At 39.1% G+C, this 15787-nt stretch overlaps 1 protein-coding gene across 1 annotated transcript in view; it reads left to right on the top strand.

The window, feature by feature from the left end:
* Window positions 1–12310, top strand: part of TBX18 (T-box transcription factor 18) — a 31935-nt gene extending 19625 nt beyond the window's left edge. Inside the window, exons 6-8 of the mRNA XM_056856469.1 lie at window positions 5002–5066; window positions 7753–7847; window positions 11585–12310. Coding sequence (XP_056712447.1) covers window positions 5002–5066; window positions 7753–7847; window positions 11585–12309 — 885 coding nt within the window. The 3' untranslated portion in view covers window position 12310. The remainder of the gene's footprint in view (window positions 1–5001; window positions 5067–7752; window positions 7848–11584) is intronic.
* The last annotated feature ends 3477 nt before the right edge of the window (window positions 12311–15787 follow it).

Genomic DNA, 15787 nt, shown 5'->3' with positions numbered 1-15787 from the left:
GTTATCACATCCAGGTTAATTACTTTCAGAGGGTAGCCATGTTGATCTGCAGTAGAACACTAGTAGAATAGATATCTGACAAAGGGAGCATTGGCTCTTGAAAGCTTATACCCCAAAAGTCCTGCTATTCTCTAAGGTGCCACTGGACTTGAATCTAGGTTGGTTACTGCAGTATGCTTTTTGAAAACTGCCCGTAAACCTCAGCGTGTTCAAAATGTGGCGGCCAGGCTACTGTCGGGGATCATATCACTCCTGTGCTGAAAGAGTTTCACTAGCTGTCCATCAGTCCACAATTAAAAGTGCTGGCTCTTACCTTTAATATCCTAAATGGATTGGGGCCAGGAAACATGAAAGACTTGCTTCTACCTGTGTTATCCAGGCTGCCAGTTATGATCCTCTTCTGAAGCTCTGTTCTCTGCGCCCTCACCTTCAGAAGTGAGGTGGTTGGCAACCAGAGAAAAGGGTTTTATTTAGTGATGGTGCCTTGCCTATGGTAATCTGTTCCCCTTGAGGCTCACGTACCCTATTCTCTTCAGGACAAAACAATTCTTTTTACTCAGGCTATTAACTAGGGAGACAATCTTTTAACATTATTTTTAATCTTCTAGCCTGTGGCTTTTTTTAGAGTTTCATTGTAACCTCTGTGGGTTAAGTGCCGTCAAGTCACTTCCGACTCATGGCGACCCTATGAATCAAAGTCCTCCAAAATGTCCTATCTTTGACAGCCTTGATCAGATCTTGCAAATTGAGGGCTGTGGCTTCCTTTATTGAGTCAATCCATCTCTTATTTGGTCTTCCTCTTTTCCTGCTGCCCTCAACCTTTCCTAGAATGATTGTCTTTTCCAGTGACTCTTGTCTTCTAATGTGACCAAAATATGATAGCCTCAGTTTAGTCATTTTAGCTGGTCAATGTTTAATGCTGTTTTTATGCTCTTGCTAGGTTTTAAATAGTTTAATTCTAACAATTTTTGTTTTATAATTTATTCGTGTTTTAGTTTGTAAGCTGTCTAGGTCAGGTTCTCTGGAGAGGCAGAATATAAAGATTGGAAATAAATAAACACATAATAAATTCATCAAATGTATTTTCTGCAAATAGAAATAGCTGCATTCCATTTAGAGAGGTTGTAACATCTCTGAATGGACTGAATGCTGCTAAATCATCTTCTGGCCATGAATACACTAACCAACAAGGTGGTTCCCTCCTTTTGCAGACCCTGTGATCAGAGTAGAGGCAAACACCATGATACAACTAAAATTATGCACTACTAGTCGTTTACGACAAACTGGTGGTTTCAAATTGGGCATGTGCATACCACCTGCATCAAAAAATACATCTGGCTGATTGAATGAGCTCTGGATTCATGTCACAAAGTGAAAATAGATGTCCCTGTTAACTGGTCATCTGGATCATCTGAGCATGCGTATGCATCCTTTCACATTTCGCTCTTGCTGGATTGGCAGAGCACTACTTAGGGGCTGGAGAAACGTGCATGGAGGTCTGCCTCTGTCAGGCTTCAGCAAATGCACAGCGTTTCAGGCAATAGAAATTCCAATCCAGACAGCGCAGTGATTCAGTAGGGACGAAGAAGGTTAGAATACAGAGCATTGGGACATTGCTATATTTATAGGACGAATACAATGGATGAGATTGAGTTACAGCAATACAAAGGAAACAATGAGATTTCTTTCTCCCGGTAACTACTTCAGCAGACCAAGTACTGGATACTTAAGGGCCATCAGAGGAGGGGCTGGTGGAGTTCCTGGCATTGTGAGCGAGACCTGATATCAGATGAAAGATTTACACGGGCGGGTCTCCATACAATTGTAGATCTCTGACCGGAGCTCGTGGCTCGTGTGCAAAACAGGAAGGGAGGGGGGAGTGCACGGAAGGATTCTTGTTTGGCCCGTGCTGTCAGAAACCCTATCTGACAGCCTCCTTCCCTTTCTCTTTCTTGCTGTTCCCTCTCCTGCCATGATTATTTCCTTCCAGCGGAAGATGATTTGGGAGAGGGAGACAGCAGAAATGAGTGGGCAGGATAAACCCAGTCCTCTCTCATATGGAGACAAAATCAGGGAGATGCTTCCTGTTTGTCGCTGAAGCATTCCCCAGCTTTGTCAGGCTGTTCTCCTGAGTGTGTGGGAGTGGACATTCTCCAAAAAAAGATGATACAGCAACACCATTGGTATTCTGTCACAGCTTTTGCTCATATGTCTGTGTGTGTGAGAGAGATTCCTGTATGGTAACTGGAAGTTTAATTAATCTATCTTTAGAAACCTTTAGATAATTTGCTGTTATAATGGTTGTCCCAAGAGCTTGAAATGTCCTATTGTTGGTAAAGGGATATTATCCACCATTATTCCTGGAGAAATGCAAAGCAATAGATATTTGACAATTTTTTTCTGGTTGATTTTTGTTTGTTTGTTAGCTTCGTTATTCAGTTCTGTTGTAAACAATGCACCATACAACACATTTGCATCGGTTTTCTTGTTACTTAAATTCTTCAGAAAATTAAAACTGTTTAAAAAAAGAAAAGAAATTAAAACTGTTTAATGGTGAAGGGAAAACGTGTTCATAACTACTGAATAATGGTTGTGGTCCAAAGAACTGTTCATGTTACACACCAAAGATACCTTGGCCTTAGTGGGTTTGGAACATGTCTATACGAGTGCTTTTAAAATAGAGGAGACTTCCAAAAGTGATTGTGATGTTTAAAATTCTAAGTAGGCATCCCAAAATATCTCTTTGGATTCTGATCTGTGTGTGTGTTAAGTGCCTATGTGTGTGTTAAGTGCCTGTGTGTGTGTTAAGACCCTATGAATCAAAGTCCTCCAAAATGTCCTAGCTTTGACAGCCTTGCTCAGATCTTGCAAATTGAGGGCTGTGGCTTCCTTTATTGAGTCGATCCACCTCTTGTTGGGTCTTCCTCTTTTCCTGCTGCCCTCAACTTTTCCTAGCACGATTGTCTTTTCCAGTGACTTTTGTCTTCTCATAATGTGACCAAAATATGATAGCCTCAGTTTAGTCATTTTAGCTTCTAGGGTCAGTTCAGGCTTGATTGGATCTATAACACATTGATTTGTTTTTTTGGCAGTCCATGGTATCCGTAACACTCTCTTCCAACACATTTCTAAGGAATCTACTTTCTGATCTACATTGCAATAAATAAGAGTTCTGAGATTGATGGTATATTTGGTGATATGAGATGGATCACTATATACAGCATGACTCAAGTTCCTAAATTTGTGAGATATGTCTAAGAGTTGTGAGAGTTAATTATTATAATCTAATGTCTTTTTATTAATTTTATGGCTGTTGAGACTTTCAGCAAACAAAGCAGTCATACAATTAAGCGTTCTTTAACCGTAGGAACTTTCTCCCTTACAACATCATAGTTGTGAACTGCTTTTTAAAATAAAAGATGAATTATGTTGGCTTCTTTGGGCCAAGATTGTGACCTTTATTCTTGTTCCATGCTAGCTAGTGGCATCTACATGCCAGTACTGCAGCGTGAAATAATTTCATCATGGTGCTGCTAAAGGGTGAAGACAGGTAGACCATAAATAGAGGATTTTCAGCGGGTTTTGCAGCTGCGGAGCAATGTTGGCCTTGCAGTTGAATTGACAGATGTACGTATCAGGAAATAGAATTCTGGCTCCGCAAACCAAGAACAACCACAGAAACATTCCTCTTTCTTTTCCAGAGTGCCGTTAGACTGGGAGGAAACTGTACTCTGTCCTTGCTTCCTTTGCAGTGCAATCCTAAGGACCCTTGCTCAGGAGTAAGCCCCATTGAGGAGCTCTGAGTAGAATTCTGGATAAACTTGCTTTTAGGATTGCTCTCACTGGGTGAAGTGAGAGCCCTGGGTCAAGATAAGGCTTATTACATCTTCCTTACAGTCTGTTTTGCATGCTGGGTAGAGACCCAGGAGGGAACAGACAATACTTCTGTTTCTGTAATTGCAGAGGTGCTTTGTTAACTTTATTCAGCTAGAAGAGGCAGTAGTAACAGCAATAGCAGGCAAGTACCTGATCGAAGCATGGGGAAGGGGACAGGGCAGAGTTTGATTTGAAATTTTGTACGTCGGTTAGTTCAGTTGCAGGCTTAGAGGAGTCCTCTGGTTTGCATCCTCTGTTTATGTCTCTCTTCACCAAAGATTTTATTTTGGTTCGGTATAGACAGCTAGGTTGTGGGCACAGTGTACTGGAATCAGTCTTCATTTAGTTGCATTTAAATCCCATTGAAATGTGTGAGACGTAGTTGTGGCAAACTTTCAGTAGATTGCGTACAGTTATTTTGATGAACCCAAACTTTATGTATTTATTTATGTACCTACTTACTTATTTTATATCTGACCTTTCTCCTCAGTAGGGCCCCAAAGTGGCTTACATCGTTATCCCTTCCTCCATTTTAGCCTTACAACAATCCTGTGAGGTAGGTTAGGCCAAAAATGTCTGACTGTCTAAAGTCACCCAGCAAGTTTCCATGGCAGAGTGGAGATTGAAACCTGGGTGTCTCAGATCCCAGTCTGACTCTGTAACCACTATACCATGCTGGGTTGCTTATTAAAAAGCATACACAGGCATTCACACAAACACACCCTGTGCTTTCCTGAAACAGCTTTGCAGAAAATGATTGAATTCTTGTATAATGGTGGTCAGTTTTTCTATTATATGTGTTCTTTTTTTGTTTGTACGTGTAAAGTTTCAGAAACACTTAGAGGAATGCAGTGATTGAAATAAATACATTGGACTTTATTTGTTTATATAGCAAACCTTACATAAATAAAACCATGTCAGTTTTTGTAGCAGTTACATTTTTAGTTGCAGATATTCTTGGCCACAATCCAGTGAGCTGTACTCTAATAGATCCATGCTTCAAGCAAGATGTAGGCTTTGTGATTTTAAGACTTCAAGTCATATCAAGACCCCCTGCATTTGGCATTCCTACATAGGATGTATGTGAATCACCTTTTCTGTGATTATATTGTGTTCTCTCGACAGATCACCAGACTCAAGATTGATAGGAATCCATTTGCCAAAGGATTTAGAGACTCTGGACGTAACAGGTAAGCTTTCGAGTACTGAATTAATTGTTAACAACAATTGTAAGAAATTTCTTACTAATAATACTAATATTAAGTTGCAAACAACACTAAGATCAATGTGGGGTGGGAATGTTTATTGAATATTATGCTTTCCCCACACTCAGGTTAGAATTTACAAAGCTTACTTATATTTTACAAGTTACATACCTGAATGTGGATAGCATAAAAATGAATTGCATATGTCCTTGTTTCATAAATATTATGAATTGATTTATAGAGAATAAAGCAGTAATCTTATGGTTAGAAATGTTTTCAGAATTCTTGCCACTAACTACGGAAAGAATTAGGGTATTGGCCTATTTTGCATTTTTACCTATTACTTCATTTTAGCTTTTACACAACATTTTGTTTACTGCTGGAGGCAGCACATCTGTACAGTGCCAGCATTTTTCAGCTTGTGACTTCAATGCATTGCTTATGAGATTTTATTTTTTATAGAATATGTAATACCCTATGGTATTATACACTACAAATTTATATTTGTTTTATACAAGTTTCACTACTGTTACTTCCTCCCAAGAATCCTGACAGCAATACTATGATGAAATGCTGAGAATTCTGACCACCCCATACAAAGTGCAGTTCTAGAGGAAAAGCAATAATTGTTAAACAAGTTTAGTCCAGTAGTATAGATATTCTCTTAAATATGCTCACCTGGATTAGTTTATGAACAGTATCTCCCCCTCCTTTCAAATTCTTGCTGTCCATATGTATAACATAAAAAGGAAGTGTTTATCAAAACTGTAAGAGCTTTCCCAAAAAGAATTCTAGATAGGTGTGTTTTTTAGACAAGGATTAAGTCAAGATCAAATAATTTTAATGGCTTGTTTTGCTAATTCAAATTAAATTTCTCTTTGGCTGTGATTAATTATTTGAAATTAGTTTCATAGTTAGCTTCGAAATAGATAATATTTCATGAAAGATGCAACAATGGGTAAAAATCTGACACCACCCATTAGCTAATAAATTTGTTCTTCTGACCTACATACTTAGCAATATAAAAATGAAAATTGTTACTAGAGTGTAGCATGGCAGAAATGCTGTTTTATAATTCTTTTTAGGATGCTTTAGGAAAACCACTTAACTAAAAAGTTAATTTTTTGTTCACATTATTTACAGTCTCACACGTGGTTTTATAGAAACCAGTGGCTTTACCCTTTGCAAAACATTCATCAGAAAAAGAATGTTTCAGTGTGAAATAGAATTTATATACTGAGAACAGTTAGATCCTTAATGTAGGCCGTAGAAAATGATTCTATAAAAATCTTTAGTCCGGGAGGTATGAAAATGTCTTTATTTAAGCACTTCGGGAGAAAAATATGATGGCTTAGTTAAATAAAATTGGCCATTTGGTAGTATAAATTAGGATGGTGATAAAATGTGGAAATTGTTCGACGGCATCTTGTATAAATTATCACCTTGGCTGGACTCCTCCAGGAGGTGGGCTTTTATCTCTGTTTTAACTAGAAAAGAAAAGCCTCCATTACAACAGGGGGGAAAAAGAAGGCTGTTTTTAAAATCCACATTTAGTAAGAATACCTTATAACTCTTTCTTGCAACATTTCTGGGATCTTTCTGGAACCTCCGAATTAAAGAAGGAGTATCAGGAGAACACATTGGTTGATTCAAATGATTATGATAAAATATACTTCCAGTTTTGATTATTTTCCCAAAGTTAATTCTCTAAGAACATAAGAACTCTAAGTTAATTATGCACTGTGTGAAGAAGAATTTTTTTCATCTGTCTTGAATAAGCAGCCAATCCATTTATTGAGGTTACCTTGAGTTCTGGTGCTATGAAAAAGGGAGAAAAATTTCTGTCTCAAGTCCCTTTCCTTCACCATTCGGAATTTTAGAAGTTTTATCATGTAACTTTTTCCTAAACTAAAATGCCCCAAACACTTCAGCCCTTTCTCATAGAGAAAAGGCTCCCTGCCTCTGATGGTTTTTATTGCCATTTCCTGCACTTTCTCCAGCTCTAAGATACAAACATATTAGTACACTTATATTGGAATGCGTGCTTAACTTTTTAGCTTTCAAAACTCTTGGAGGAGGTGTGTACAGGACCAGATAGAGTTGGTATCTAATTTCTGAAGATTTATTACCATACCCACAAATTTCAAATGAAAAACATGTCCCAATTACCATGTTTCTATTGCCATGTACCATGTTCTGTTACCATGTACATGTTTCTATTACCACGTATTTTTAACTGTGAAATGTCTGACAAATATATAGTTACATTATCCACTGTTTTGCTTCTAAACACACGATGACATTCTGGTGATCTGAACAAGTGTTCACACGGAAAAGCAATATTAGGAAAGTATTTAATGTATTTTTAGCCTTTAAATTTTTTCATTTACCAGCAGCCAGAAGAAGGAATGCCAGCACCCTGTTTTTTTGGCTTTTGTGTGCCACAAGTCCATAAAACCAGAGGATGGTTACTAATTGGTTTAAAATACTGTATGTGAAAAAAAATAGTAAAATTATAGTTACACAAGGTAAGCCTGGCTCTATGGGGGGGGGGGTGTTCGTGTGTGTGTTTGTATGTGGAAGAATATGAATGAGAAAAAGGGATAAAGTGCTGTGAAACATCAGAAGCACGTTACAGATTGTTCTCACAAAATGTTGTTCTTTTGCCTAGGATGGGATTGGAAGCTTTGGTGGAGTCTTATGCATTCTGGAGACCCTCACTGAGGACGCTTACATTTGAAGATATACCTGGGATTGCTAAACAAGGTATCAGTGACATTTAGGGATTTGATGAGCACCAGACCGGTTACTGTGCATTAAGACAATGGCAAAATGTCAATTGATTTGAATACGTGGAAACTGAACCCTGTGTTCATAACAAAATCAGACTAATCACATGTGCTGATTTTGCCCCTTAATCGCAGGATGGAAAAATGACATTCAGCAATTTCATCAAGTACTCATGTGGAAAACAGTAATGATTATTAAATGTAATAACCATAATAACCATTTCCCCATGTCACCGGTATATTTAAATACATATATAACATTCTTACAACTCCCTTCCAAAACTTTTTGCACACACACACACAGAACGAACATGTAGGGGCTCAGTAACCGCCATACTTGTACACTTCAAAATATGACCATTGGCGTTTGCAGCGTATCATGCCAGCACAGTCACAAAAAAGTAGGATCCAGTAGAGTTTGAGTCTGTAAAAACAATAAATAAAAGTTTCTATTTTGTCATTCAATTTTTCCATCAGTAATATTTGTTTTACAATCAGGAGAGGCCAGAAAACTGGTGTTCTGTCAATGTCTCACATTCCAGGCTTTGGTGTTCCATGTTAAGATGGGATGAGAATCCCAGTTTGTGAAGTGCTGCATAATGGTGTGTTTGTATACAGGACAGTTTATAAAAAATGAAACAAGTCTTTGGCCAAAGAACTTTTCAGTTGAAAAATAAGGAACTGAAAGAATGTACAAAAGAAGGCAGTAGGGAACAGTTACCCATAAAGAACACATTACAGGATGGTAAACTGAGCTCAGTTTAAGATATAAGCTCAAGGCATACAGATGTAGCTTGTGAACCAGCATGTTACAGCAGCTGGAGATCTGAGTTCAAATCTCAACTCAGTCATAAGGTGATTTAAGGAACTCCTTCTCTCACCTTCACTTATCTCCCTGGGGATAAAAATGGGAGAGTGGGAGCTTTCCTAAGCAAGTTTACTCAGATGTAAGCCCCAGGCTATTCAGTGGAGCTTACCCCCAGGAAAGCGTCCTTAGGATCGCAGCCTATATCTTGACCTCCTTGGAGTAAAGAGTATAGAAGCATAAATCCAAGTCTTTAGTTCCCATTTCATCTAAATGTTGCTTTTCTGTTATTACAGAGTCAGATCGGCTGTGAGAAAATGGCAAATCCCAAATATACCAGAAGGGAGGGATCTCATACAATGTTTTTAGATTGGTTTTAATGTTTGTTTAAGATGAAAATAAGGTAGCCCTGAAGTAGCTGGTGTGATTACTTGTATTGTTGTTGTTATTAATGCTAGTCCAGTATTAATTGCTTATTGCCATGTTTTAAGGCAGAACAGTAAGGTTTAGTATTATATGAATCTGTAGTACACTTCTGATTTGGGTGTGTCCTGCTTAGCTGCGAATAGTGGAGCTAAATGGCAAATGTTACTAAACCTGAATTGCTGAATAGTTCAGATCAGACTTTTTATTGCAAGGCCTTAGCTTACAATTCAGATTTAGCAAAGGTCTCTTTATTAAATTGCAATTGAGTTCTGGCCTTTAAAAAGTGAATAGAAGAATGGAGCTTTCTTTGCAAAGAGATTTACTTTGACCTATCAAATTTGGCTTTTAGAAAGTTACATGTCTTGCCAAAAACATTGTTTAGGAAACTTTAATGAAGTGAAACTGACTAGAACAAAATAGGAGGCAGATCAATTTTAAAATTGGATATCTACCACGAAAAGCGAGAGAGTTGTCTGGTCTGCTTCAGTGCACGCATTCTTGACCCCAGAGGTAGGATCCAGCCAAAGTTAAGCACTTTGGATTTAAATGGGTGTGTTAAGCACGCATTTAAATATCCCTTATTGAAATCAATGTGATTTAAAAGTGCTTAACTTCATCTGGACATGCCTCAGGCATTTTTATCTACAGCTGTCATTTCAAGATCATGCCAAGTTAAGTAATGTGTGGAGTAATTTTTAAAATAAATATCCCCTACCACTGTAAAAAAAATTCTTCTCTCACCAGTCTCCAGCCTAACAAGACATCCAGATTTTTATTTTTCATGCTAAGTTATTTTAGTTACTTAGAACAACAAAAGCTTAGAAAACCAAGCAAGCAATGCCATTCCTTATATTTGTTTCTTTTCTAAATAATCATATCTCCAAAACACCCAGTTTTATTCCAGAATTTCCAGAAAAATTCTGTACTGGAGTAAAAACACTTGTTAGCAAAAGCTTCAGGTTGGTTGCATTTGGCAAACTAAGGGGAAACGTGTGTGTCAAGAAATATTTTTAATGGAAAGTTAGCTTTGGATCTGACATCCACATTATAGAGATACTGAAGAATGTTTAAGTCCCGTAAGGTCATGCTTACTGTTTTTTCTTCTTAATTGCTGGAGGTAATGGGTCTATAAAATGAATGCCCCTTCTAAATAGTTGAAAGAACAGAGTCAGTTTAGTGATGGGAGCTCATGCTAATGAGCTGCCTCTCAGTCATTTCAAGAAGCCATGTACTGTATATCTTTCAAGGACAAAGTCTCTTTTTCCCCCTCTTGAATGAGGCCACAGAAGCTGCAGAAATTATTATTGGTGTTAGCGTGAATGGGGCATTAAAGACAGATCTCAAGCAAAGTCTTTTATATCGAAGCCAATGTAGTGTAGTGGTTAGAGTATAGGACTAGGGCCCAGGAGACCCAGGTTCAAATCCCCATCTGCTGTGGAAGCTTGATAGCTGATCTTGGACTAGTCACACACTCTCAGCCTAACCTACCTCATAGGGTCATTGTGAGGATAAAATGGAGCATGAAAATGATGATTTGGATCCCCATGGGGGAGAAAGGAGGCGTATAAATCAAGTAAATAAATCATGCCCTTCCCTATCTTTTTGGCTATAGGTTTCCTATAGAGAATGTGCCTGCATCCTGTGGACTCTTAATTTTTTTTTTAATTGACCACATGTTGGGGAACAACTATGGTTCCATTACATGAGATGGTCTGATCCAGATTCCATAGTTAATAATAACATAATGTTAACATCATGGGTTATAGATGGTTTATGTAACATTACATAGCTGATAAAGGAAAATTAGAATGGGACGTGAACAATAACACAGAATGAGAGAGGCCTGATAGTTGTTGTAGTGTGAATTGTGCAACCACAGCAACTTTTATCTGTGTTCCCTCTAGGCAGATTGTGTCACTTTTATCTATTATGCTGGCTTCAGAGATACTTTCATTAAAGCATGTTTAATCCCCAAGAGGGGTCAGCCCTGGTTAGTATTTGGATGGGAGACCACCAAGGAATACCAGGGTTGCTGTGCAGAGGAAGGCACTGGCAAACCACCTCTGTTAGTCTCTTGCCTTGAAAACCCCATAAGGGGTCACCATAAGTCGGCTGCGACTTGACGGCACTTTACACACACAATCCCCAAGAGGACATATGTGGGACTTGTACTAGTAGACCCTTCAAGGAATGTAATTTCCAGATATGTGAGACTGTAGGGAGGGGGGAAGGGTTCTCATTTACCAGGAACAATTTTGATAGCTGTGCTGTAATGGATAGTTTTACACTTATATTGGATGGGTTCATGTCCCTCATTAGCCATGATGGTTGTTGGACTGCCTTGGGTTAACCATTGTCTCAGCCTAACATACCCCAGGTATTGTCAGAATTCAAGGGTGAAATCTCATTTAGCGCAGGATACAAATGTGAAAAAGAAATTAAAGTTTTCCCTCCTATGACACTATTCTGTTACTGTCTTCCAGGAAATACTGGCTCCTCCTCTTTGCTCCAGGGAACTGGTAATGGAGTACCGTCCACTCATCCACATCTTCTACCTGGGTCTCCTTGCTCTTCTCCAGCTTTCCATCTCGGTCCCAACACCAGCCAGCTCTGCAGTCTTACTCCAGCTGACTACACAGCTTGTGCCCGTTCGGGCCTGGCCCTTAACAGATACAGCACTTCCTTGGCTGAAACTTACAACAGGCTTACCAATCAAACCACTGATACCTTTGCCACCCCGAGAACTCCCTCTTACGTTGGCGTATCAAGCAGTTCGACTGTGAACATGTCTGTGACCGGCAGCGACAGTGATGCCTTCAGCTGTCCACAGGCGGGCTTGTCGATGCAGATTTCAGGGATGTCTCCACAGCTTCAGTATATCATGCCTTCCCCATCAGGCAACGCCTTTGCCACAAATCAAACCCACCAGAGCTCCTACAACACTTTCAGACTGCACAGCCCTTGTGCTCTCTATGGATACAACTTCTCCACATCTCCTAAATTGGCTGCCAGTCCTGAGAAAATTGTTTCTTCCCAAGGAAGTTTCTTAGGGTCGTCGCCAAGTGGAACCATGACTGATCGGCAGATGTTGCCCCCTGTGGAAGGAGTGCACTTACTTAGCGGTGGGGGGCAGCAGAATTTCTTTGACTCTAGGACCCTAGGAAGCTTAACACTGCCATCATCTCAAGTATCTGCACATATGGTTTGATAAAGCCTTTTTAAAAAAAAATTAACACATATAGTGCATTGGTTTTTACAATGTATTCCTTTTTGGATTACACAAAGGAATTATACCTTATAAGGTTTTTATGTAAAAAAAATCAATAGAGAAAGTTTTCGAGTCCTTTGACTTGCATATGGGCAGATATTTGGATATGCTTGAGGGTTCTGAGTTCAGCTTAGTTTTGTTTGCAGAACAGCCCAGTTTAGTTTCCTGGTAGCGTACGCCTCATTTTATAAAACACATTTGGCCATATGCAACAAATTAAGCAAGACTTCCTCCAGCATTCTCTTCTCCACATCTTTTAAAGAACAAAACAGCACTCAGGTCTGATTTAGATGAAACAAACAAATATGTATATCCACCATTTTATAACAGCTATCCTTAAAGTGTTCTTACCACAGTGAGCTGATGCTGCAAGACGTGTGTTATTTCTCTGTTGTAAGAGAGATAATGACACATGCATATCGATTAGGCTAAGTCTAGAAGTCTAACTGTGACATATATTTTTAAAATAAAGGTACAGGGTAAATGTTCCTTCTCAAGCTATTACATAGAGTGTCTTGGATTTTTAAATGTAGAGCCCTTGCTATTAGAAAATAGAGAAATATCTACTAGCCTTGCATCATTTAAATGGGAGTGTAAATGGCGGTGGTGACAATCTAAATGCAGCAATTAAAAGGGCAGTTCGGCTGTTTTTTCTGTACAGAATGGTTTTAAGGGAGATTTAATCCATGTGCAAAGAGTATAAAGATTTTCTATAGATTTTCTATTTTCTAATATTTTTAAAATATTAAATATATGTTTGTAAAAGGAAAAGACAAGGCAGGATTGCTAAATATTTCCGTAAACTTTGTGTCTAAGCAGGGGTTTGGGGGCTACTGGCTGTTGTTTCCAGCAGGTGAGGAGTAGCATTTATTGCCATCCTGTCATTGTACAACAATAATAATGTGTACTTTTATCCAAAGTGTAGGTAGATGATTGGAATCTTATTGCCAGTTTGTTTGTTTAGAGTCTTACCAAGAGCAGAAGGTGATTTGGGGACACTTCCAGCTTCTTCCTTCCATATGCAGTATTACATGCTGTCTTAAAATGTGATGCCAAATTTTGAGGGCATCTTGGGAGTTGATGCAGGAGATGCAGAGGGAATAAAAAAAACATGCTTTTGTACACATTCAGAAACATTAGTGTAAAACACACACATATTAAGTCTAAGCGGGTAGCTGTGTTGGTCTGTAGTAGCACAGGGAGATTTGAGTCCAGTAGCACAGCGACAAAGGGAGCTTTGACTCTCAAAAGCATGTACCCCGAAAGTCCTGTTAGTCTCTAACTTGCTTCTGGACCTGAATCCCTTAGTGGAAAAGAACCATTTGCCTCTTGGCAGTACATTTTCCCTTGGTGAGCAGCTCTCCTACTCTGTAGCTTGATGTATAAATCTTTGTGATTCCCCTCCCTCCATAATACTGGAAATCCTTTGATTGGCATTAGTGAGGGTACATTATGAAAATATATTTTGAATGTTTCATTCACATACTTAGTTTTGACCATATGTCAAAAAGGAAAATACCACTGGTATAGGTAAAATAACTGTGCAGCAGTGTCTTAGAGCTTCAGTAACAAGGTGCAGAAAATATCTTAGTCTTCAGTAATGAGATATAGAAAATCAAGCGACAAAATGCTTAGTCATCCTTATAGTAATTGCAGCATGGATTTCAATAGGATGCAGTTTTATTATTAGGACAGCAAATACAGCTACTTTTTTGTTTTTGTCTTACTACTGGCAAGCAGAAAGTTCAATTTTCTGTCAGTTACCAGTGACTAGGTCCTACTGAAAACCATGTTTAAGACTTCCTTTCAGTGAAGTCTTATGAAGACTATGAATATCCCTCTGATGGAGTGTCTCTGGACATGTCTAAATTGACCCTGCAAAACTGTGGATGAGAGAGCAGATTCCTATCTGAGTAGACTTATTAGATATTTAATAGATTCCAATAAGTTTATCAATGATGCTGATTTTTAGAAAGTGTGTTTGCTGGCTGCAGTCTAACCTTTACTTTTTTGAGAGCAAAATTTAAACAGACCACAATCCGTGATACTGGTTTTTGATCCTGAAACCCTATTTAGAAGCAGAAGGCATTGTCTTAGTATTGAACCAACTGTGTCTTAGGGTAGAGAGAAGAGTGACTATAGTGACTGAAGATCCCCTGAAAAGTACGCACATGGAGGAGCCTGGTTGATACAAGGTGTCCGTGTGTGTGTGTGTGTGTGTGTGTGTGTGTGTGTGTGTGTGTGTGTGTGTGTGTGTAAAGTGCCATCAAGTCGCAGCTGACTTACGGCGACCCCTTATGGGGTTTTCAAGGCAAGGGACTAACAGAGGTGGTTTGCCAGTGCCTTCCTCTGTATAGCAACCCCGGACTTCCTTGGTGGTCTCCCATCCAAATACTAACCAGGCTGACCCTGCTTAGCTTCTTAAACACCACAATATGCCTTGACTGTACCACCTCCCAATGTCTGTTGCCTTGAAAACCCTACAGGGTCTCCATAAGTCGGCTGCAGCTTGACAACAATATTTAATACACAAAGTGAACTTTCCTGCCTCCCCCTCCTATTGCAACAAGCTGGGCTCCTGAAATTATGCCCCCAAGGGTCAGTGTGTAACTTGGAACATTGTACTTAGCAAAGTGGGTATCTGCCATGTGAGGGGACAAACAAGAAAAATCTTCTTTCAGTGGAAACCATGGTCAGGGTCCACCCCAATGTCTGGTGTGCAGTTCTGAATACTTTTACTGTAGTGCTGGATGCTTATACTATAGAACAAGAAAATAAGGATTATATTCCGAATGTTATTTTGGCAGAAATGTCTATGCCATGATTGGAAGCAAACACAGCAGACCAGAAGTTAAGCTTTCCCTGCACTGCAACATTGTGAACTGATGGGCCCCTTTAGAATTTTGGTGTTTCCGTTCATCATTCCTTTTTCTAATCAGAGATCTGTTTCAAACAACTGCCTCAATAGAAGAAGAATAATTGGTTTTTATAGGCCGGCTTTCTCTACCACTTAAGGAAGAATTAGACCAGCTTACAATTGCCTTCCCCTCCCCATAACAGACATCCTGTGAGATAGGTGGGGCTGAGAGCTGTGACTAGTCCAAGGTCACCCAGCTGGCTCCATGTGTAGGAGTGGGGAAACATCCCGTTCACCAGATTAGAGTCCGCTGCTCATCTGGAGGAGTGGGGAATCAAACCCGCTTCTCCAGAGTCCACTGCTCCAAACCACCGCTCTTAATCACTACACCACACTGGCTCTCTGTTCAATTAGTTCAATTAGTATTGTATTTGTTACACAGATGCTACTATATTCTTTAATGTTTCAAAAAAATATTGTGGGAAGTATTAGCACCAAAGTTGTGATTATATTGGATCCTGCTGTAATGAAATTGGAATCTCTTACATAATGCTTGAAATA

The sequence above is a fragment of the Euleptes europaea genome, chromosome 10 (genome assembly GCF_029931775.1).
Source record: "Euleptes europaea isolate rEulEur1 chromosome 10, rEulEur1.hap1, whole genome shotgun sequence".
Taxonomy (NCBI): Eukaryota; Metazoa; Chordata; class Lepidosauria; order Squamata; family Sphaerodactylidae; genus Euleptes; species Euleptes europaea.
This window is presented reverse-complemented; position numbering and strand designations above follow the sequence as displayed.